The following is a 25,517-nucleotide window of genomic DNA, read 5'->3' on the forward strand; positions in this document are numbered from 1 at the left end:
TTAGAGGTGCTTCTACTGTGAGCTCTCCAGAGCCAGCTGTTTCCCCGGTACCAGTCTTTACCCACAGCAAACTGTCCGTTGTCTCCAGTTCAACAGAACGATGTCACCACACCTGCATGTTATTTATGAAGCTGGAGGCACACGACGGTCAGCGTAGCTTAGCATACAGACTGAAAGCAGAGGGAAACAGTTGGCCTGGCTCTGCCTGGAAATAAGAAAATCCACGAACCTGCCTCCTTTCTTTAAGCTATTTAAAAAAACAACAACTGAAGTTTAAAGCTGACATCTGTGGTTTCAGAGGGATTATCAACGAGACTACTTCTTGTCTGGGTGCGGTGACTTTTTGGAGTTTCAGCTTGTTATCTGGCAAACACGATGGCGAGGCTCCAGGTTTTCTTTTTTCTAGCAGAATAAACAAATGAGATATGACATTGATTAATAAGCCTCAGAGTCAGACTGCCTGTCCACCCTGTTCTCAGTCTCAGTCTCTGGCTTTAGCTTCATATTCGACAGAAAGCCATTAGCACCATATCGATCTCTGTCGTCTCAACTCTGGGAAAGAAAGGCGATAAATGCCCAAAACGCACTGCTGAAAGACAGCAAACAAGTCAATGGACAACCGCGCACGCACACGCACACGCACACACACACACACACACACACACACACACACACACACACACACACACACACACACAAACGGAGCATAATTCCTGGTAGATCCTCGGTGACTGAAATGGAATTTTCTTAGTGAACTCTTATAATGCATGATTCAATTCAAAGTCAACAGCTGGAATAATTACTCGGCAGAATGCACTGTGCAACAGAACAGCTATAAACACGCTTTTCATTCTTTGAAATTTAACAAAACAATTGTACATAGATCCAGCAAGAAGACTAAAATGTGCGCTGAGCCAATGCCACTATCTGCTGTATGGAAGTACTGTATACAACTCTGGGATCGTCTTCGTGGACGTCCTCACAAACAAAAGTCAAACAGGTTTCTGTGGGGGAACTTAAAAACGTGTAAAAGTTCTCTTCCAGCAGTGATTGGAGGCCACAGTGGTGTCCGATCCAGGTCTGAACGCATTTCCAGGCCAAGATGTGAGGGTACCGTATGAGAGAGGAAACTTAACTCCGAAATAAACCAGCAGTGGAACGTCTCTACTGTGCGCTTCTTTACACGAACACCTGATCAAGTACTGAGATGCTTCTTTGTGAAATTAAAATTTCCCAGGATTCAAAAAGACAAATAAACGGAGATTTTCCAGTTCTTCTTTCTCCCACACCTCTAAAATATCTTTAGCTTTCCATCCAAAATATAAAGTACCTATTTATATGTTTTTATAAAAGAATCTCCTTGAAAAATACAATAAAATTCGATTAAAAACAAAACAAAAAAAAAAACAACTATCGTGCAAATCGGAGTAACATAGTTATTAAGACTGTAAGCCATCACGAGGCGGCGTGCTGCGACTGCTCCGCCACCTGCTCTGTCCTGTGTGCTGGATGAACGCCCTCTGGTTCGAGTCTTTCCTCGGAGCTCCTCGTGTACTTGACGCGCCGAGCGGCTCCGTCGGGCGGCAGGTCGAGCTGGACGCTGCCTGCCGAGGTGAGCAGAGGCGTGGAGGTGAGCCAGCGGGACAGACTCCTATCCGACAGCTCTAACGTTTTATCGAGACTCTCCGAGTCTTTGGTGGAAGGAGGCGGGGGAGTGTCTCTGGTGTAGGGAAGAGTGTCTATTTCTGAAGGGACTAACGTGTAGAGATCTGAGAAGCGCTTCTCGTTGTCTTTGGGCCCCGACGGGCTCCCGTGGCCCTTCTCTTCATCTGTTTGGAAGACGGGACCCTGTTTGGCCTGTGATGAACCGGAGACGCTCCTCTGGTCTTTTTTATTGCGACCTTTCGGCGAGGGCTTGCTGAGCGGCAGGAAGGGAGGCCCGGGGCCGAGCGGTGACCCCACCTTGACCCTGCTCATGCTGAGGATGTCCCTGCAGGTGTCAGCGGGGAGTTTATCCAAGTGTCTTCCGACTTGGACCGGGCTTGGAAACAGCGTGCCTTGACACGCCCTGTAGAAATATCTGGAAAGTAAAGCAGAGGCAGACGTCAGCAGACGCTTCAGCACCGCTCCGACGATGAATGCCAGGCTCTGGGGAGAAACGTGAACGGCACCTGGTATTAATAACAGACATAATTCACATCACTCATCGCAAATATTTGAGAGGCCGGCTGGTGAATTGAACGCGGTGTACCGGGGCAGCAGCGCGGCTACAGGCGTGATGAGGCAGAGCAGGTAGAAGAGGGGGTCCAGCAGCAGCCTCTGCATGGTCCAGTACGGGTTGGAGGGGGAGTAGCAGGTGGGACAGGAGGCGTTGTAGCACAGAGCCACGGTGAAGAATAAGGCGATACTGAAGGTGATTGACAGCCAGTTCATCCAGGTCTACGGGGGAAGAAACAAGGAACACAACGTCACGACAGAAAGGAAACCTGGAAGCAAAAGTTCTTACGTGAACGAAGAAAGAGAACGTAGAACAACCAACATCCCCCTCTGACGGTCACGTGGCCAGAGTCACATTAAAAATCGATCTACTGTCCGAGCAGTGATTATTTGTCAGCTAGTCTGAAGCATCTCAAAAATCGAATAGTACATAAACATAAAAACAGATTAAAAAAAAAAGAGTGAAATAAGACATTCTAACGGAAGATTTACTTCAGTTGAAATGGAGTGATTTGATCTACGTGGCTGGAGGTCCAAGTAGAGGCTACATATGGCAAATCCTGTGGCTCACTGACGCTGATAAGATTTACTCCTGCGTAAATGGAGCAAAAGTTGTGCGTTAAAAACACACAAAAAAAAGATAATTTCCCTTCGCTGGATCAATAAAGTATATCTACAAATGTATCACTGTGGATCTAGCATGGACTTGACATTTGTTACTAGAGAGTATTAAATCAATTCAGTCTGTGCCACAAAACGTGTCGGCATTCAGCCTGCAGCTCTAATCAAGATTCAATAAAACCTTCAATTCTTAGCTTCTGTTGCAGATGGAAACATGGAATAATTACCAGTAAAGAGATTAAATTTGTGGCTTTGTTAAAAAATGATTGCATTTGCACTGATGTTCATTAAAATTTCAAAGGAAACAAATCCATAAACAAAGAAATTTAAGAGAGGAGCGACTTTAGCTCACGACACCAAAATAACTTGGGAAAAAAAATGATTGACTTTGTATTTCACGAAAGAAATTGAATGGGAGTTTATGGAACTGGAGGCTTTTTGGAGCGAACCTCTAGTGGCCCTCGGTGGGATTGCAGTTTCAGGCACTTGAGCATCCGTCTCATTTTTCAGACCCTGAAGCTACTTCCACTTTTACATACGGTCAGTAAGGCGGCAGTAAGGTCCGATATTATTTTTACGTCATCAAAATGTGTTCATGTCACATCCGGTTCGAAAGTGAAAATCACCCGGTCTGAAAGGTGGATGCATGTTACACTCAGTTTTAATGGGCTGAGCAGGTACACAACACCACCGCATGCGCACAAACCACAACATATGGAGATGTGTCGTGTTGCGCTCTTTAATAAGTTTAAGTCAGTGAGGGAAAAAACAAAAAACCCCACTCATGTTTCATCCTGGAGTCGATTGGCCGATCAGACGTCTGACAGAGTGAGTACTATACAATGGCTCACTGGAGTATTATCCTGACACGCACAATTAATTGCAGCCTCGCAGCTCCTGTATGGGGGAAGAGACGGGAGCGCTGCCGGCTGTCACCTCGGATATCTTTAATTGACTTTCTCAGCCGTTTACCAATCAGGCATGCATTATGGTGCCGAGCGGCGGGAGGGGGGAAGGAGCTGCCGGTGTTGTGGTGGGGAGTGTTTCACCTTCGGTCGATTCTCTTCCGCACGACGGGCAATCGTGTCCAGGAAGGTAGTTAGTGAAAAGGACATTCTTCATGTATAGAAAAATAAACTTGTCAGGCTAAATTTACAGCCCGGCACATAATGGAAAAGACTCTGATTCAATGCAAGGTCATACATTTTATATGGCTCGGGACCAAGACTGCTGCGCTGTTTACGAGAACCACGCACGGATACCTGGGAATGAAACCGAGGCAGACAGAGTGGAGTGGACGGGTGGGGGTGGGGTTGTGGGGTGGGGTTGTGGTAAATAATCCGGTATTTTTGCAGACTGTCTGCAGAGGGCCTGGACGGAGGCACACACGCCGTCAGGCTGATATATCGGCCCCCGATGCTGCAGAGCTTTCTGATTCAATCTCATCAGCTGGAGTTAAACATCCACGTCCGCTCACAACAGCGTCCGCACGAAGACGCGGGTTCGGTTGGAACAAAGCAGCGCGGAGCTGAAAGGATCTTTTGAGTCGTCATCAGTGAGTCCAAAAAGCAGGTTTCTTACCCAGGTTTTGGTCTCAATGCCCAAATGCACCAGAATGGTGAATAAGGCGAAGGTGGTGATGGGAGTTCCCCATGTAAACAGATCCACGGTAGAGTCAGCGTAGGCCTGAGGGGGGAAGGAGAAGGGGGGCGGGGGAGACCGGGGTGTGGGGTGTGTGTGGGGGAGGGAGGTTTGATGAGTAAACAGGAGCAACAAGGAAAATCTGAGTGAAGATGAGCTGACATGGAAATTCAAACCAGACTCACAAAGTAAGGAATGAAGAAGCAGACCAGACTTTGGTAGAAGGCATCGATCATGTTCATCCAGAACATATATGGCTTGTATTCCTGCAAGATAAATCCAGACAAGCAGAGTTAGTTACTTCCTCAGTGTGACCGGCACAGGTTGAGATCACAGCAAATGAACAACAGCGTAACATAAATTATTTACATCATAAAGTTCAAGCTGAGTTGTCAATTTAGTCATTTGCCACGTCAACGTTTTTCTCAATTGGATTCAATACAAACGTTAACATTTTAAACACAAAGTGGACATTTCTGTTGCCCTTTTAAACCATCTCTATTTTATGTATGAAAACAGCCTGACTAAGTCCTAATTGTACCAATCAATCTAGGAATAAAATAATTTGTGATAGTAGATTGATTCTGTTAAACGCGAAAGATGTTTGTGCTTTTCTTTGGAAAAAAAAAAAAAAATCCAATTTGTGTGACTCAGAACTGACAAAAATGGCCGCCCTCTTATTGATTTCAATGGAATCAGTGTTGGTAAACAGAAGGTTCTGCAGAAACAGCGAAGCATTGGTGGGCAAATAAATTGAATCGGGTTCAACTTTTGCTGCAAAACAACGTAACGCGGTCGACCGCTGCAGATGCACAGGAACATTGCTGATGGATTATTTTGTAAAGTGAAAGCTGCATTTTTACTTCCCAGAGTTCTGTAACCTGTCTGAGCTTTACAAACCATCATCTGTTTGGTTGCCGACATGCTGATGCTAGCACCGTAATTGTGCAGCTAAAATTCAACAGCTTCGTTAAACCTGTTCGCATGCTAGCATTTGTTTATCAGCAGTAGACACAATGTAAAGTTGTGGTTTATTGGAGCGTCGGAAGCTTTTAGGATTTTTGTTTTTGTGTGCAATTTTGACCTGATCATGAAATCTGAGGAGAAGTCAGAAGATCGCCAAAGATATGAATGTTATTTCAACTGTGGAGATAATTCACTCAAAAGGAGAAATATGCACGATTTTCTGTTTGAAATATTCAGGAATGAACTACTTTTCTCCACAGAATGTGAAGAGATAGAAATGTTGATGTTTTGTCCAAACAAAAAAAAGTATTTATTGAATACATAGTTAATCATTAGGCAGATATGATTGGTGAAATAAGCATGCTAACTCGCTAACCCCGGCCCGAGACCACCAGGTCAAAATCTTTTGCTGGGAAAGAAAAATTCTCAAAATCTTGCGTGAATAAACGTTAAACAGGGAACAAAAGTAAAACATAAACATGTTTTGACTGATTTTGTTTATAATAATTAAGTGCATTCTATGGTAGGCTTGCATAGGTTTATAATGTTTGATTGTATAAATAGCTTTTAAAATTGTCACACTGTCAATTATTTTTGGACAATAATAATAATAATAATAAAACAAATATCACAGAGGATGCTCTGGTAATAATAATTTTCTGTCACGTAATATGTAAAATCATACAATTTGGAAGTCACTTTCATGAAGCTACTGATTAAAAACTGCATTAGTTTATGGGAACAACCTCCTTTAAGCCATGATATTGTTAAACGTAGAAAAAGGAAAGAAAAGGCACAAATCCACGAGTGGACCGGACCTCGGAGTTCTGTCCGTTCACGTAGAGCTGAGGTAGTTGCTGGAGAGTCTCTGCCGACACGTCTTTGTCCAGAGTGCCGGTGATGAGTTGTGGGAAGGCGGAGAACATCAGGTTGAAGAAGATGAGATACCACTGGTCAATCATGGCCGAACCTGAGAAGCCACAGTAGAACTGATACCAGAAGATGAGCGCCACGAACATCTGTGGGAGAGAAGGGGAAGGGAAGGGAAGGGAGGGGAGGAGGGGGGTGTGAGGACAGAAGGACAAGAAGACACCCCGATCCATCTCACATCCATCTCATCACATCAGTTCAGCATTTACAGATCAGGAGGGAAAAGTGTCTCACAGCGTTCTTGTAGAAGAAGTAGAGAATCATGTTCGCCAGCCGGGAGTAGCACCAGTGTCCGTGAACCAGCAGGAGCTTCTGGAGGTACCGGAAGCGCGGGAGAGCAAAGTCGCTCGCCATCACCGCCTGCAAGACGCCACAAGCACCCAACATTCAGTCTCCTGTCTCCTCCGCGGCGTCTCTCCGTCCCACCGTCGACATCCGCGTGACACAAGCACACGTGAGGAAATCAGCGGTCGAGGCCTCGCTACACTCACCTGCCTCATTTCTAATGAATCTTTAGCGGCTATAATCTTTCCAAAGCAATAACCCTTAAACGAGTTGTCCACCTTTTGGGAGTCACCGTCTCATCCATCAACATCTTAAAACCCTCCCCGTAGTCGGGCCTGCTTTGTAACTTACATCTTAAACGGCGCCGCTGACCCTTCAGGACACCTCTCGGCTGTCAACACTATCTGTCAACAAGAGAAATAACAGCGGGAGCCCCGTTTAGTTTCTGCTGCGCTCTAATAACGGCCTCCTAACGACCGTGTGGGGACAGCGCTGCTAATAAAGGAAAGCTGTGTTAATCATAATGCAGCGTGCGGCGGCCCCGACTTCAGAAAAGAGCGACTCAGCACACTGAGGAGTCCCGAGGAGTGACCGCTGCCTCATTAGGAGCACGTTTGATTAACAGTGATTAATCTAGCGGCTCAGTTAAAGACAGGATTCTGAAGCTTTCACAGATGTGCGGCGCAGCAGCGCGCCGGCGAAGCCTCCCTCCTGGAAGTTAATTGGGAATCTCCATCATGTGTGAGAGCACCGTAGGGGAACAGGGTGCTGCAGGAAAACGAGCGCGAGGAAGGAGCGCCGACTCGGGTTTTCAACATTGTTCTCTGCTACCTTTGCCAGAGACGCCACCTTGGCTGTGACCTTAGAGCAGGACGAGAAGGTGGTGCTTGATGGGAGTCCAAGCTGAAGCGCCCATAAAATGTGCCGCTTCTCCACAGGACGCCGGGCAAGCTGCCTGACTCAGCGGAACACAGGCAATCCTATTTAGAGGATGTGTGTGGATGTGGGCTAAAACTCGCACTTAAGAGTAATGAAAAGCTATTAACTATGCTAAAGAACGCCGGTTTTCTCCCCTCATCTCCTCTCCCATAGCTCCTCTCGTCCTCAGGATCTCTCACGCTGTGCTGCGTTTTTACAGTCCACTGTAAATCGACCTCCCCCCGCCCCCCCTCCTTCCACACACACACATACCCTCTTCACATGCCCCGCCTACATTTCTCCTTACCTGCATGCCCTCCTGTCCCGAGATCCCAACGCCCACGTCCGCTACCTGGATCATGCTGACATCGTTGGCCCCATCGCCTGTGATTAATGTGGTAAAGTGGAAAAGAGGAAATAGTCCTTCAGAAAAAGCAAAGATGCATTAATATAGAGATCGGGTGACGCCCGGGTCGGCCTGGAAGCAGACACAGGTCATGAGATGGAGGTGCTTTATTGAGCTTGATGAAGAGGATGGAAAAGCCAGTGTGTCTCCCTGAGCTTGTGTTGTTACGTGGGAGGAACGTGAAGCTTTCAGAGCCGTCGGCTTCTTCAGCTGCAGCTTATTTATTCTGTTTGTTATGCGGTGCTGTTTGCTACCTGCTCAGAGACAGGCCCGCCGTGGTGGCTGACGAGCAGCGTTTCTGGTTCTGCTCCACTTCCAGGACCGTGGACAGATTTATGGATTTTTTTGGTGGAGTGGGAAGATTAACTGTTGGTGGGCAGACTGGGTTTTGTTGTTACAACAGTTAATGGACCTGCGGTGGCAGAACAGGCTGGGTGTGAGAGGTAGGTGGCGATACAGGTTTGTGTTATCTGGAAAATACCGTTAAAGTACGATAAAATCTATTCAGACACACTGGGACAGCAGCAGTGTATCACCTGCTGCAGCAGGGATGTTCAAACCGTGGCCTGTCGGCTGAATACGTGGCATGTTAGTGATATGATAAATAGGGATGGGTACTGGATTCCAGTATTAAACGACACCTGTGTATCGGGAAGAGCAGAACCGGTGCTTGTAAACTTAAAATAAAGAGATCTTTGTCCCTGCAGACACTCTGCTGACAGAATAACAAAAGTGTGGTTACTCTTCACTGGAGTCGATCATAACGATGCTCGTTGCCACAAGTGCTACAAGTCTTTTGCAGTCAGGGTGGAATCACGAGCAATTTGTTGAAACATCCAGCAAAAGTCCGTCACGTGCAGTTTTTAACTGCCTCGCTTGTAATTCATCTGCCGCCGCTACAGGACGCTGCAGGCTGCAGCCCACACAGTGTTAACTTATACAAAAGTGGGTTAATAGTTCAAAGTAACCATTAACCAGCTGACTGCAGTCATTGCGTGGTCAACATCAGCACTGGAAGCTGAGGACAGAGGCATCAGCAGGCAGTTGGAGGTGGTGGAAGCAGCTGAACAGGGAGGTCTTTGGATTGGGCGAATGAATGGTATTGATGGTCTTGCGTAGTATATGTGATCATGTGGCTTTGAGCAAAGTTAACGTTGCTAAAGTATGCAAGCACAAGTTCTGCTAGTTTAGATAAAACAGGTGGAGGAGGGGTGGTGGGTGTGAGTATTGAGGGGACGCGTTCTGGGACGGCAGGAATGCTGCTGAGCCTTCCCGAGGTGTCTTGGGCATAACAATGAAACACCGGCCGTGATTTTTGCTGCTGTGATACAGAAAAGAAATTGCACACACTCACACACTGAGAACAAAAAAATGGATAGTAAATATTTATAGCAATGTCTGTGCAAGAGTGCAAAACTGCAAACGTTTCAGTTTATTATTCAGCTGGACCTTCTTCAGTCACCTTGCATATGAAAACCATCCCTTTGAGGGATGAATAAAGATGATGAAGAGGGTGGAACCAGTAAGTGTTTGTGAATTTATTTCCTGCCCCATAACTCTTAAATTGTTAGGATTATTTCAACACTACTGATTTAAACAATAATTGCCTGATTATAATTTTTCTGCAGCAGATTTCACATCTTTTGTATCTTCTTATTACTATTTTGTATTGTAAACTATTTGAATTACTGTAATAGAAACCAAATAATAACAAATGAGATTATAATTACAAAACAAAAGGTGGAAGTGTCCATACTTGTTCTCAGTGTGGCAGCAGATGACGTTGACAGCTCTGAATCGCGGTGTTGTAATGATAAGACTGCAGTACTGACACGCGTGAGGGCTTCTCCCTCCCCTGCCGTCACCACAGAGACGGAAAATAAAAAGCGATGCGAGGAGCTGCAGTGTTTCCCTCCACACTCCTGCTAACATAGCAATGACAGAGAAACGCTTGGCTGGCAAAAAGCGGATCCTCCCGAGTGCAGGGGGAGCAAATAAATGGGGAAAGCAGGGGAGACAGTTATAAGTCACGCTGACATCCTCATGTCACCTCTGTTGTGCTACGGCTTCATTAAGCCGAGGCGTATAATTACTGAGAATAACAGTGTTTCGACTGAGTGGTCACAGCAGAGGCGTGAAGGGTGTGTGTGTGTGTGTGTGTGTGTGTGTGTGTGTGTGTGTGTGTGTGTGTGTGTGTGTGTGTGTGTGTGTGTGTGTGTGTGTGTGATGACTGGTGCAGCTCTCAAAGTCAGCTCTTATTGACACCACAGCAGGACGAGGAGGACCACCCAGCAGCTTGTGTGTTCGCCACATGGATAAAAGAGAATTCAAGATTAAACAGGTAAAGATCAATAATGTGCTGATGAGGCTTGAAGTCAAACCTTTAAGGAACCTGATTGAGTATCGCTACGTGTAAGTAATAATCACTGCAGGGTTATTTGACAGCCACGTGCCATATGAGCTCAGTTATAAATATTTCTGTTTGCTAAGCAGAACCAAATAGGCAAGATCTGATCCTTTAGTACACAAATAAATATTGCTCTTACACGTAAGGACTCTTACTTTTGTAGTTTTACAGGGTATTGTTCGGCCGTTCTGAACTGACCGGAAAATAACCTCAGCATGTGAATACATCTCCTGCCGAAAAACCTGCAGCTTTAATTATTTCACCCAGAAATGAATGTGTTTTTGTGCCCTCTGTTTAACACAGTCAATAAACACACAGATGGCTTCCGTCCAGCAGCAGTTCGTGAAAAAGAAAAACTTTTGTTCAATGTTCAGGAATAGCTGCAGCTTCCTCAGACGCCTTCATTTGAAAACTCTTTACGTCGGTTACTTCCTCTACGCAGACAAGTTAGCGACCGTTTCAGGTGACAAGTGTCCAACTTTCCACACTTCTTTTTTGGACTGTTGAGTGCATCATCCTGGTGCTTGTAGCGCACCGCATGTTTCTGTACTTGACAGTGTGAACGCACGTATGCACTCAAAATAGTGAGTGTTGGTACACGAGCACAACATTTGAAACGCAGGACAGGACACTCAAATTATTAGCTGCTCATGTTTTTGTTTCGGATGCCTAAACATAGTGCAAATAATCAGGTTTTTATTACATGACTGGCAGGTTCATATGAGGTGGGCATTAAAAATGATGAAGAATGTGTTTACTTAAAAGAAGACGTGTGTACAGGCTGGATATTTGCCAGCAGAGGCTCCAGTGAGGTTTAGTAGTTGTGTGGAATTCAGTCTTATCTGTGCAGTCAAACATCTGTGAAGATTCACATTCATCCAGGTCATGGTCAATCTAACTGTTACCTAAAGAAGAAACAAGACTTGCTTTAAGACGTTTTATCTCTCATCTGAAAAGCTTCTGCAGCTCTAACTGACTGGAGGGGAAGTCTCAGGCTGTAAACTGTTGTGTGGTTGTGAGTCGACTGGGTCGGTCTATAATGTGACCTTAATGAACTCTCAAGGTGTTCCTATTATTTTGTCCCTCCCATTTGAATGAATTGGGTTGACAATATATTAGGAACACCTCTCAGTATAACTCATTGTAGTTCAGCTGCACCACAAATTACTCTCAAAGGGAATGTAAAAATAAATCAACAACTCAGTCAGAGTAAACAACAACTGAACAAGGTCATGAAGGGAAGATATTTCCCTGTGGTTTATGCTTCACTGATCACTGTTTATGTTGTGTCTTTATATTTTCTGTTTACTACATAATTCCATATGTGTTATTTCATTTTTTATTTATTTTTTTGTCTTCGGTTTTGTACTTAACTGCAGAAAATAATAAAAACATAGAAAAGCCTTTGACTGAGCAGATGTGACTTTTGACTGTTTCTATGGAGACCGGAGGCAGAAAACAACTAAATCTGGGAGGCCGACGGCTGCAGCAGCTCTTAATGCAACAAACAGGACAATTCCCCAAATGTGGTGAGACATGAACGTGTGCTTTGTCAGACACCATCAGAAAGCACACTGTCCTATCAACACTTACATGGCAGATGGAAAACAATTAACACTGTATGACACTCAAAAAGTCCTTGTAGCAGAAGAAGAGTGCAGGAGGTGGAGAGGTGAGATGGTTAAGAAGAGATGGAGAATGTGAGCCAGCCTGGTGGTATCTCTGGTTTGGTGTGGAGAAACCTGCACGCTACCACACGGGCAATTTGATGATTATTTCATCAGTTCAGGTGCTCAAGATGAAAACAAATCAAGCTATTTACTTTAAAAAAAAAAAAAAAAAAAAAGGGAGCCGGATTTTCTAACATCTGTCACCTGATGATTTGTGGCATCGTCCTCAACATTTCAGTCCCTCTGTGGTGAAACCAAAGAGACCAAGTATGGTACAACACAACCCAAACTCCTGTGAGCTAACGGGTTGATATAGAATCACAGATGTACATAAATGAGTCTGACTTGAGTTGGTCTTTATTTTAAATGGACCGACCGCACAAACACAACAAACACTGCTGGCCTGGATGTTTATCACACTGTGGCTATGCAGTGATTATCTATTTTAAACAGCGATGGGAGTGACATGTACCATGTCCACTACTTTTGGTGGTAACGAGTAATGTAATAGATTATTAACTAAACTAAATAATACAATTAAATTACTGAACTTTAAGTGGGCTCATTACTTCTGTCTAGCATATAAATAAAATTGTACAACTGCAGCCTTCTTCTCAATTTACTACCTGCTGCGCCCCGGAGGAGGGAGGTTTGGTACCCGGACACTAGTGAGGATTAGATTCTGTTTAAAAGAAATGTGTTTCAACTAAGTGACTACTTGAAAGATAAATACTTTAGAGGAGCCATTCTGAATTGTAAAAAGCAGCATTTTTCAAGTTTATACTTTTCCCATCAGCAGCTGTGAGGGCTCGGGCGTGTTTTGACCTGTCTGGCTGCTGCTGTATCTTACATAATGGTGATAGCCTGAAGGTTCAAGACTACAGCTTAAAGGTATATATCGAATAATTAGGAAGGTTTTATCTCAAATTTAGATTCTAACAGGGTCAAATTCTTGTTTCTGCGACCATTAACACACAATATGATAAGAGTAAAAACATTTTGTTTCTCTTCTGGTGAAGTCAGTTGGTCTAATTGCACAATTTTAACAGTGATCTCAGGATGGATCATGAATAATGACACATGTAGGACAAGAGCTAAAAAAAAACCAGGATGTTATTCGATAATGTATCGTGGACCTGGTACTCACCGATGGCCAGGGTCATGACCTTCAGCTTGTTCCGCACCAGTTTGACCACCATGCTCTTCTGCAGCGGCGTGGAGCGGCAGCAGAGCACAGATCGGCAGCTCCGCGCAACAGCCAGAAACTTATCCTCCAGGCTCTTGTCCAAGGCGTAGGCCAAGGTCCGCCCGTCTATTACCAGGCCCAGCCGGTGCACCAAGAAGGGAGTGGCGTGGGAGGACGAGGAGGGGGAGGACGGAGATGACGAGGGATAGATCTCACACGGTGCAAAGTTGATGTGGAAGGTCTTGGCGGCCTGGTCGGAGGAGCTGCAGAGGAATTTGGCCTGGATGTAGTGTAAACTCTCCTCCAGCAGCAGCGCACACGCCTCCTGGTTCAGAGAGAAGCATGGAGCGGGATGGAGGTCAGCATCAGGACACCAAGATGTTTGATATCAAAACCGCCTGACCTGCTTCACATCTGGAGACCAGATGATTTGACAGCAAAGAAGCAAACACTGTGGGTCTTAAAGTGACCATCTGACCTCACTGTGCTTCAGTAACAGTGATACACAGTGATTGTGTGAAAGGAAAGGATTTGCGTTCTTTTACATCATCACTTGAGGATACTTGAGGATACTTGAGAGACACCATCCTCTGAGCTTTAAGATTTTAGGTTTTATTTAAATTTGTGTCTTGTGTATAGTATTGCTTGGGCTCTCCTTCATTACATGACTCAACGATTGCGTTTCACTTTCAGTCAGTGTTTGCGCTGTCAGCTTTTCCTGGGAACACCACAACTTAGTGGATGACCCAATCAGACGGCCGTTCTGTCAGTGGCTTTAAAGCCAAATTGAAAAATGAGCTTAAAACTCCTCAGCTCTGCAGCCACTGACTGTGGATTTTATTGGTTTTTACTTAATATGCAAATATCCTGGATTTGAATTTGTCAAACTGATATGTTGTATGTGCGTTTGAAGTTCTAGTGTGTGCAGATGAAACTCAGTACAATCCATCAAATGGTAACATATAATTTAATTACTGCATACAAATCCTTATAAATACTTGCATTTAGCAGTGATGCTGGGAGGTCACTATGTCAAGTCAAGGGATAGTATAGCACATGACCCGCCCATAAAATCCCAACCTGTTGTTTTTACACTTCAGTTTTACACGTCAGTAAAATTCAAACGTATTGGTAGGTGGATTTTGTTACCTTTAAAAGGAAGCAAGGCTAGCTGTTTCCCTCTGTTTTCAGTCTTTATGCTAAGCTAAGCTGATAGGTTGCTGCCAGCTGAGTGTGGGCATTTGTCTGGGGACAAACAGCATGATAAATATAAATCTCTGTCTTTACCATCGGGACTATATTTTATCAGCTAACCTAAATGGTGATATAAGTGTCAAGTCTTCAAAGTAGGGTTAAAGGTTAGTCAGAGTTTATGAAAATCTGACCGCTGCTCACCTGAGAGTCAGCATTCAGAGTTAGGATCTCCTCCTCGGGGTCGAGCAGCTTGCAGGCGTACGCAATGTTCACGGCCGTTTCTTGTTTGTCGCCCGTCAGCACCCAAATCTGCAGGCCGGCCTTCCGCAGAGAAGCTATAGTTTCAGGCACGCCGTCCTGCAGCCGATCCTCAACGCCCGTCGCTCCTGTGGGTGGAGACACATTAAACGTTAGTGTTGTGCTTAATAATTTGCATATTAGGTCAAATCCCAGCATCATCTTCTAAAAAGGCCCAACAAATAAACCTAACATTTACCCAGAAGCTGGAGGTTCGTCTCCAGTCGTAGGGCCGACTCAAACAGCAGCTCCTCTCTCCCCTGAATGGCCGTCTCTGCCTCTAAGTGATGCCGCAGCCAGCAGGCGTACTCCTCCTGGCTCAGGACCTGACACATAAACACAAAAGTTTACACACACACACACACACACACACACACACACACACACACACACACACACACACACACACACACACACACACACACACACACACACACACACACACACACACACACACACACACACACACACACACAGCATCATCTGTTAAGTGTTGGGGTAAAACTGAACAGCGGAGCAGCTTCAACATGGCAGAGGAGAATGTGAGACCTCGATAAGGTATTTTATCGCTTCGCTTTCTGCAACGGGCTTTGCACAAGCGGGAGTATAATGAGCCCGGCTTGTGAGAGCATAAATTAACAGTCTGGGAAAGTGGCACAGATTGCAGCTGAGTCACCAAGAATGTCACTTTAGGAAGGGCCGGTCCATGTGATCATCGGTGCCACTGCGACGCACCATCTCCATCACCTTCTACAGCAGTTTAACAAGGGAGGGCAGTTGTTCGGCTCTTCACAGGTTTATGGATCCCTGCTTGATTACCTTCTTTGCAATGCATAGTGTGCGAAGGCCATCTGCGGCGTACAGGTTCAGGTAGTTCTGGGTCCTGCAGACTATCTTCTTTTGGCGTTTTCCTTTGGAGTTGCCTTAAAAAAACAGGAGAGGATAGAATAATGAAGGTTTGATCTTCCTGTTTTTAGGGAATTTGCAGAAGTAGTTGAAGCAGTTTATTTCTAAATCGCCAGAGACGTCTTCCAGCAGGCACATGAAGGCCATCTGTCCTCACACCTAAATTAACCATGTATGCTGCGCCTCAAATTATATTTCACCATGTCTTCATATTACTCATCAGGCTGTCTCCCATGTGATAAGAAGATTTTCTATCCCATCTTACAGACATAATTAATCTATTTCAATTATCTGCCTAAATAATTTTAACATGCCTGAATGTTCCATGTTGTTCAAGATGTTTTAAAGTGTCGTGTTTTGTAATGGAGTCTTGCTGAAGTGTCTCTCCAGCGCAGCATCTTTCTGGTGGTGGTGGTGGTGGTAGTGGTGGTGGTGGTGGTGGTGGTGGTGTGTAGGGGGGGGGGGCAGCGCACAAACAGATTGGCTTCATGGCTCTCCTGACACGGAAGCACCAGCCAGCACTCTGATCGCCAGCCATGTAATCGCACTAATAACACAACAGCTCGGCAGGCGCAGCTACACATGCACCACCGAGCAAAATTATTTTTACTGAAAGGAAGAAAAATCAACACAAAACAGGCAGAAATCTAAATGTGTTTTAAATCATAACTTTAGCAGACTGGGTCGTCTCTTGAAATAGTAATAATTACACCGGTAGTTTCTTTTCCCTTTAGCAATGCAAATAAAGGCCAGCATGAATTTTCCCTCTGTGACAAAGAGCTGCTAGAACCAGACGGCTTTACAGACGCATGTGGAGCTTTGCACGATGTTTAATTTTCCGACCGTGAAAATGGGAAAATACACCTAAAGTAAGATTCAGGTCCTGTTTGTTGAAGGTTCCCAGTGAAGTTTTTGAGTGCCTTCAACACTAAAGATGACTGTGTTTATGTGTTGTGATGTAATATATTTTTCCAGCCAATGATTTCACATTATTACACTAATCAACATGTGGCGCTAACAAACGAGTTATGATGGATGTAAACAATGCAGGTTGCGAACAGAAAATCTGCTTTACAAATGCTTTATGAGGAAAGCAAACACAATAAACACCTCTTTTAGACCTCAAGGATGCACAATATGTCTGCGTAACACTGAATGTAAACAACAGCTTCATTTATTTACAGGAAAATTTAAAGACAACCTCCACAAGTAGTCTTTAAAGCTGCAGTTAGGGGCAGTGGACTCGAGCTGTAAACACAACAGTTGGAATCCACTGACCTGTTCACACCTGACATTTAACATGCGTTTCGGGTGATGGACATGTCCATGTACAGGTGTGAACACACTGAAGACACATTAGGGAAACATCGATATCCGATCTGCTCGGGCTACTTTCGGAGGTGGTCTGGGACGCATATCTTTTAGTAGTGTAGAAGTGTCCTGGTACACATTCAAGGACCACCTTCTTAACTGACATCCCTAAATAAACAATACAAATACTGAATACTGAATACAGCTCAAGGTGCCACAGTCCTGTGTTTGTATCTGACCGGGCGCTTCTACGTGTTACTGTCACATTACAGCAGGTTTGGTAGATTTGGATGTTGTTATTTTTTTTTTTTCTAAAACAGTTGTTACACCTGCAGATCTCTGCCTGCATAAGATCTTATTTCTTTTGTAAGCAGAAAAAATATCCTATGATTGTGCTGAGCGCAGCTGAAGTGTACAGAAAGTGGAGAGATTTACCTGCAAACTGAACTGGAGGCTATAAAGCAGCTGCTTACTGAATAAAAAAAAGCAGGCTGTCTACATAATGCTTGTTTCACTCAAGCCTCCTCTGGATTTAGTTGTTTTTTAGTTGACCTTAACAAAAAATTCCTGACACAGATCAGAAATAAAGCTGTGGAAGAGTCACAGTTCATTTATCCACTGCAGCACAGAGACCGACCCTCTCAAACCTGCTAGTAATATTAAATAATCGCAGCCTGAACGGATGGGAATCAGTGGAGCCAACCAGCAACCAACCGTATCTTCACCTGTTGGTTTGTGAACTGCTGCTCTGAAGCCTCGGGTTCGGCATTTTGGCCGTCGCCATCTTGCTATTTTGGAGTCGGAAGTGACCATATTTGGCCGAGCAGAGGAGAAGCGAGGAGTGAATCTGACCACGAACTGATAGGGAACCAGAGAACAATTCACCCACCTACCTATAGCGGAGACCAGACTGCACCACAGGCCTGTCAATAACCACCCCCCCCAAAAACACATCACTTTTTGAGGCCTAATATCTAATAATATATATATTTTTTTTTTTTCCAAAGGTGAAAAGAGTGAACCAAACTATTAAAGTTGAGGGCCATAAAACCAAAAGAGAAGGCTGAAATTCACAAAAACAGTTAAGCAGAACTACTCAGGTGATTATTAATTATTTGTGCTTTTGTCACTGTGAGCGATCCCTCTCCCGTTACATGTAGCCATTAATCCATTGTTGATATTACAATATTTGTTATAGCTGCTTTAACAATACAACTTTCTTTGGTTCAGCAAACAAATAACTACTAAAATGTAAATTGTGTTACGAGGTGGAACTTGTTATTTAACAGGACGCTGCAGCAGGAGCGAGTCTGGAGTTACATCACACTTTAACGTTTAAGCCCCGAGGCTCTACAGTCTACCTCCAGCACCTCCACGTGCTCTGCTATTAAAGTGACACTGAACAACTCCCACATCGGCTGAATGGAGCCATTATGGAGGTCTGTGTTATGAGGAGGCCCAACTCATACTGCGCTCTAATTGGTTGCTTTTGCCCAACAGTAAAACAAAGTAGTGGGTTGTCTGCACGAGGACACACCCCGACGGCCATTAAAGCCGCTGAATTGAGACACAAGGTAGAGGAGGTGAATGTGACATCCGTCCCGACGGAGCCTCTCTCCTCGACTGAGCAGCATCGCTCTGAATTATAAGTAAGTGAAAAACTTCTAGAAATGCAAACTGTGCCAGGTCAGGCATTTCTCTATAGAGAGCATTAAAAATGATGAACAATCAGCACAGCCTCAATGCAAAATGGCTGCGTGGACCTCATAATGGAAAATCAATACAATAAATCCTATTGTAATTCAGAATTTCTCCAAAGAATAAGACTGCGTGTCAGCTGGAAAACATGCCAAAATAAAATGGGAGTGCTTTCCTCCGCTGATGTGTTGCAGTTAAGTCGTTGTTCAGCGTGGGAGGATAATTTAGCTGGAGACCCATTTTTCCACAAAGCCGAGCCGCCTTGTCGAGATGAACAGCACTCCTCTAATGAACAGGAAGGAGCTACTCATCAGACACGTGAAATAAATGAATTACACACATGACATGTCAGCATGCTTTTTACAAGGGAGGAAGTTAAGACAAGTTGCTGTGCAGGTTGATTCAGTCACATGACCAGTTTAACAGGCTTTAACACCACCTCATGAAAAGAAATCCACACATCGTATTAAATCAGGAACAGGAGGTGAAGAAAGGACAAACGTTGATATCTCAAAGGAGCACTCCAGTGATAAGTACTGCACTTTTAAAAGAATGGTAAACACTGAAGGAGCAGAGGCAGCGACTTCTTCTATTCACTAAGTATCTATGAGCACTGTCAATGATCGGATATAAAACCTGAAACATTACAATTCAATCTTTTTACTTCCCAACGTCATACTGCAGTACAAAGGATATGATGGCACTCGTAAAACTAAATCAATAAATCATGAATAAGTCACACATGTATGGTATGCAGACGCCTAAAGCCCTGTCTGGTGTTAATAACATGGACAAGTCTTGCTGGGATTCGCTGCTTTTGACCTGTTCTGTGTTGTACATCTGTGAATAAAGTCCAAAATGGCCAGACCGAACTTTACTGACATTCACAAACAGGCAATTAACAGTTGTTTTGACACAGTTGGGAGGGCTGCAGGGTGCCTGTTCTCCCTGTTGTGCTGAATATTTGTTCAGATGCTGCACTTTAAACACACACGCAGAGGGAATCTGCAGGCAAACCAAGACAGTAAAGGTCTGATGGGCTTCCTGCTTTGTGCAAACTTTTCTTAGAGTAAGAAGTGCACCTATCTTTTGTCTTGGTTAGCCGTCTCCCCTGTATGATTGGATCTAAACTCAAAATATGCCTGTATGCACACTGAGGACGCATTACCTGCAGCCACCGTCTTCGCCTGCTCGGCTGCCTGGTCGGCCTGTTGCCTGTATCATAACTGATGCACTACATTGTGCACTACAATATATCATGTCAAATGTCTGCGAGTTTAACACAAAAAGCAAAAGAGTGGTTCTAAATACCACGCTATACCTTTGTATTAGTAGCAAAGTGTGTGGTGAAATCAGCGCATGTATCTAAATATTACCAATGCTACGCACAGATTTCTGGCACCATAAGGCACGGCAAGTCAGGACGTCACCAGGACTGCACTTCGGTACCAAGTCGATAACAAAATTCTGAAAGCGTGATACTACTTGTCTTCTGCCACAGGTACAGGAGATAGTGGACAATAACAACGACAACACATGTAGGGGAACGTTTGGCATTTGAGTCGGATGATCAGGGACGAGTTATAGACGACCCAAAGCCAGAAAGCAAACAGTGTCACCGAGCATTTGAAACACACAATAAGATGAAAGACAGACATCTGGATCTGTACACAGAATTCAAGGTGGCAGACATTCAGATGTTGACTTTACATAAACAACATGTGAGCCTTGTTTTTGATTGTTTCTCTTGTTTGCATCGGCACCACCTCTTTTTTGCTGATCAAGTCAATGTGCGTTGCTCTAATCAACCACCCCAAGGCAGATGGATATGTCGTTGAATAAGCCGGATAACATTAAGAGTCATTCAGGAACCACTGTCGAAGAACTATGAACATTTCCCAGCCCTGTTGATAGTTGTGTCATCACTCACCAGGGAGTCGACCTGGAGTGGACTTGGTTTGAGGTTCTGGGAACATGTTTACTGCAGTCAGCTGTGATCTACAGACTTGTGATTTGTTTTGTTGACTGTGCTTTAAAATCAAAACATTTCCATCTTCATTCAGTTTACATTAATGTGCTGACAGTAATCAGTGTTGAGAGGTTTACACTGAGTAGTTTACATTCATTTCTTATGACTTTTTAGCTTCATTGTCCAGTTTAAAACATTTTTTTAGAAAAATAATCAAATGTAAAAGTTACATTACTGTGATTAAGTAATTAAAATAATTACATTACTTATTACATGTTTAACATGGTAACCAGTAATCTGTAACTTATTACATTTCAAAAGTAACCTTCTCAACACTGCCTGTAGCTTATTTTGTTAAATCCTACCTGTCTGGTGAATGTCCATGTGGCTCCATGATCCACAGAAATTACAACAGAGTCTCGTAACAATCAAGATTACCAAACATTTGTTGCTTGTGATGGATGTTTTTTTTTTTTTAATTTTGACAAAATAAATGCTTAATCAACACAATACTAAACAATATAATGCCAATATTCCTGAGCTGCAGCTCTACAAACTGCGTGTTGTGTGCTGAAACAGTCCATGCTGAGCACCTGGACAGATGTCTGGTGACTGTGCACGAAGCATTAGTGAAAAGTGCCTGTGTGGCTCTTTGTGTGCCTTGAATACTAACAAGCTTCTCCACCTTCGCCATTAGGACTTAAAAGAACTTGTAGAATATGGAACAAGGAACCAGGAGGGAGAAAACACACAAGGACGTTGATTTTTAGAAACCAGCCAAGGTGGGCATTGACTTCAGAGGCTCTAAAAATACAAGCTCTTACGCAATATGCCACCCTATATGTTTACTTCAGTGGAAAGCATTAAGGGCTGGAAGAAGGATGAGTGAAACCTTTAGTGCTCTACAGGGAAAGAGACCCCCCCCCCCTCAATGTTCTCATTACTGACATGCCCAATAAGCCCATGAGCCATGTGAAAAATACGTCTTCCCATCGCAGCCATAAATCATGAATTCTAGTAGAGGCAACACCCCAGTCCAACCACTTCCTACCCACAAGCCAACAGTAGTGTCATCATTTTATCAAGAGTGTGCTAACACGAAATCCACCATCAAACTATTGAGCTGGGCACAATAATGTCAGAATGTGATCATGTAGAGAAGATTTGTCCCACCTGTGTCGGGGGGTCTGATGAGGTCCATGATGACAGAGTCTGCTCCTTTAGTGTAGACGGTGATCTGATCCGTCAGCGGGTGTTTGACCACCACAGACATGCGTTTCCTGGTGGAGTCGAAGCCCAGAGTGTGCAGCAGCTCAAAGCTCAGCTTCCCCAGATGAGGCAGTTCCACAGTCACCTGGTCGGGGAGGCGTCCGATGAGGGAGCACTTGTAAGCCCTGGCGGCGTAGACGAGCGCGGCCTCGTCCGGCGACTCCGCCTCGTAGCGCAGCTCCCCTTCCTCCGGGTTCCAGGAGGGCTTCCCGTCGTAGCAGGGCGGGACGGGGCTGAAGGCGTGCCCCAAGCCTCCGGAGGGCTGCTGCTCCTCGTGCAGCTTGGTGAGGGTGCTCTCTGCCGAGGGGGAGGAGAGCATGCTGGAGCATCCTTTGTTGGAGGAGCGGCTGGTGACGAGGCTGGAGGAGCTGCTGCTGTTGGAGCCGGAGGTCAGTCGGCTGGGGGTGAAGCGTTTGATGAAGTCCTCGATGGTCTTCACTGGAGACTTCAGCTCAAACCTCATCCGGACCTGAACGACGAGGAAAAGTTGGTTAATCACACCTGCGGCAGAAAGTAGCAAAACTTCACCACAAAAATAGAACAATTTCTTATTCCCCCAAAGCATCTCATTCTGAATAATGTTGTGTTTTTTTTTATTTCAGCGCATATCGGTCCACATTCACGCTAATACTGATACATCAGACGTCCAATATATTCTTCAGGCTCTACTTTAAAGTGACAGATTTAAGTCAATAATCCAAACTGTAAACATACAACATGACAAAGAGTCATACAGCCATGCTAGTGTGTTTGCTAATTTGCTCAAAATAACGCTGCTAACATGCTGAAGTCAAGCAGCTGCACAGTAGGACTTGGCAATTAATCAAATAAACTGATTAATAAAGATTATGACTTTCTAATCGACAATTTCCATGATATCATCAAAAAAAAATGTCTTTCAACTTTCAGCATACCCTTAATGCAATCTGGAGCTGCCTGTTAACTCACCGACCAAATCAGAGCTCAGCTTACTAACAAAAACAATTATTTAATTCAACTATGCGGCTCAACGAAGGCAGCAAACAATTACTGGGCCAACTTTGGAGGAACAGAAGCAGACAAGGAAGAGTTGGTGCAGAATCTAATCTACGACTAAGAGTGTCTTCGTCGTGTGGGCACACTTTGGCTTCAGCAAACAAACACAGGACAGTAAAAGCTACATGCAAATATAGTCAAGAAAAAAAAGCTCCAAAGGGGTGAACAACCGATTTGTTTCAGCATCTTACACACAACCATGACACCAAATCTGTGGAGTTGACAACAAGAAATAAAGTAACAGCAGAAGATGTCAGACCTAACCTGGAGACGGCAGAACATGAGACGCTGTTTTCTAACAGAACTCCTGAACGTTTTTCATTTGGTAAACTTGTTTGTTAGAAAAGGCCTGCAGCATTTACAGTGGAGCTTAAAAGTTTGTGAACCCTTCAGAATGTCTATATCTCTGCATAAATATGACCCAACACATCAGACTTTCACACAAGTCCAAAATCTAAATGAAGAGATGCGAAACAGTCCTGTAGGTTTATTTCCTATTTCAGCAGTTGCTCAGGAAAGAGTCTGAAGCAGAGAATATGAATTCAATGTTCCTCTCACATTCAGTTTGATGGACTATAGGAAAGATTTTATTCTTAAAAAGATTCAAAACAATAAAAATGTTCTTCCTATTGATTATTAAATAAATGTTACTTGCATCCAAATCCCTGATTTTCTGTTTATTGCGTAGGGATAATCATTCAAGAAATAGGTCTACTTTGAAAATGGATTTCAGTGAAGTGAATTGTCAAGTTAGTTGTTATGGAGGTAAATGTGACAGTTAATCATGATAACTATTGTAGGTGTTATTGCCCGGCCCTTGTGGAAAGTCGACCGTGTTCACCATCTGAGTCGAGCATGTCAGCATGTTACAATGTAGCATTAACGACAGCAGAGGCTCATGGGAATGTGGATAGTTTTGCAAGTATTCAGTCCTAAAAATAATTAACAAAAATGAATACAATTTTGATCTGAAGATGACGACACTAAAGAAAAATGAGGACACATATGCATCAAATCTGATGTCAATCCATCAACAGTTACTTCCCTCCACTTCTATGATTGCTGCATGACAGGTGGAGGTCGGTCAGGTGAAACGCAACACTTGGCCAGTTTGGTGCAGATTAATAATTATTGTGTTACTTTAGTTTTATTTTCTCATTTTTATTTTCAAATTTCTCAACTTTTCCATCAAACGTCACTCAACAGAGAGCAGTGATGGCTGTGATGAAAGAAACGAACAAAAAAAAGTCATTGAAACCAATGGGTGGGACATTACTTATTAATCTATGATCATGTGTAAGAGCATTGTAAAGTATGTAGGCTACTTTTAGGAAACATTTCTAAAGCTTAAAGCTTTTTATTTTGGTCTTCAGATGCCTTTGCGAAAGAAGGCCCAGCTCTTGTGGTACAGACGACTTCAGCGCTGATGAAAATGCCTCTTCTGGCCATAATCCTTCAGTCAATCCTACATCCCGAGGTGGTGCAGAACAATAGCAGAAAGAGTGACTCACTTTAAGGTCTCCTGGCAGGAGCTGCGCTTCTCACATATATAAATGTATAAATCACTCAGGTGGCAGGTGAGCTACAAGGGCATCATAATAAAATGTGAACAATAATACCAGCACAAAGGACAATGAAGCAAAACAATAAAAAAAAAAAAAAAAAAAAGAAAAGAAAAAACTGTCTTTAAGCCAGTGCTTCTGTGCAGATTTACATTTCTCTCCACTTTATCAGATAACCTCCAAATAAAAACACAGGCTTCCATAAATAATATGTCACTGTGTCCAGTTTCATCTGCACAGATCTGCGCTTCTGACTGGCAGGACGAGCCGGTGAGCAGCGTGTGTGGCGAGGAGAGGATATCACCTCTGAACAGGACGACCACACCCGGACTCACACAAGGGCAAAACAAAACACGGATACAGAGCTGGGGCACATCAAAGACGCGGTGAGAGCTACGTGCAAACCAACACTGGGACTGTTATATTTTGGAAGGTTTTATGAAACATGAAACGTGAATTTGAATTCCTTTTCTCAAAAGATGGAAACTACTACAAAAAAGGAGAAGCAAAAAAAAAAAAAAAAAAATCCAGCAAAGGTTTTGGAGCGATATCAGTTGAATTTTTGGCTCCTTGTGGATGCTCCTTATAATACCTCTCAGCTCTAGATATTTATCTTCCTTTAGTTTACAAAGGAACTCAACATAAAAGTGACTTACTGTATAACTTGGCTTTTAACTAGATGGTGAATACTTTCTGATAAAAGAAAAAAATATAAGGAACCCTGGAAGTTTCATTCTGTTTACTCCAGCAAGACAGCACCTAGTCGCTGATACACTGTCAGCTTCCTCACAGCTCCGACACACACGTCTATTACAGTAATTAAACGCAAGGTTGGCTTCACCTGCTAGTTAAACATGGCTGTTTATGTTGGTACACAGATACACAACACACATGAAGGCTCAAATCAGAACCAAGAAGTGTGGAATTCAGTTACAGAATAATCAATGTGATAAAGATCACACATCTGGCCGCAGCAGATGTGGCCAAAGTCAAAGGTCAGTTCTGTTGCTGAGTTTTACCTTGTGCCGG

General features: G+C 43.9%; 1 protein-coding gene across 1 annotated transcript in view; it reads right to left on the bottom strand.

Moving 5' to 3' along the window:
• Positions 1–391: 391 nt before the first annotated feature.
• atp10a (ATPase phospholipid transporting 10A) overlaps positions 392–25,517 on the bottom strand; it is a 41,424-nt gene continuing 16,298 nt past the window's right edge. Inside the window, exons 9-21 of the mRNA XM_069704074.1 lie at positions 25,508–25,517; positions 21,796–22,360; positions 15,558–15,661; positions 14,938–15,064; positions 14,643–14,827; positions 13,209–13,572; positions 7,886–7,962; positions 6,610–6,735; positions 6,264–6,464; positions 4,665–4,745; positions 4,420–4,524; positions 2,252–2,439; positions 392–2,080 (exon numbers count right to left, since the gene is read on the bottom strand). The exon at positions 25,508–25,517 is cut by the window's right edge and continues 185 nt beyond it. Coding sequence (XP_069560175.1) covers positions 1,456–2,080; positions 2,252–2,439; positions 4,420–4,524; positions 4,665–4,745; positions 6,264–6,464; positions 6,610–6,735; positions 7,886–7,962; positions 13,209–13,572; positions 14,643–14,827; positions 14,938–15,064; positions 15,558–15,661; positions 21,796–22,360; positions 25,508–25,517 — 2,758 coding nt within the window. The 3' untranslated portion in view covers positions 392–1,455. The remainder of the gene's footprint in view (positions 2,081–2,251; positions 2,440–4,419; positions 4,525–4,664; positions 4,746–6,263; positions 6,465–6,609; positions 6,736–7,885; positions 7,963–13,208; positions 13,573–14,642; positions 14,828–14,937; positions 15,065–15,557; positions 15,662–21,795; positions 22,361–25,507) is intronic.

Source organism: Brachyistius frenatus, unplaced genomic scaffold (assembly GCF_029030835.1).
Source record: "Brachyistius frenatus isolate BFR_SWC_R1_liver_20210118 unplaced genomic scaffold, ASM2903083v1 Contig_49, whole genome shotgun sequence".
Taxonomy (NCBI): domain Eukaryota; kingdom Metazoa; phylum Chordata; class Actinopteri; family Embiotocidae; genus Brachyistius; species Brachyistius frenatus.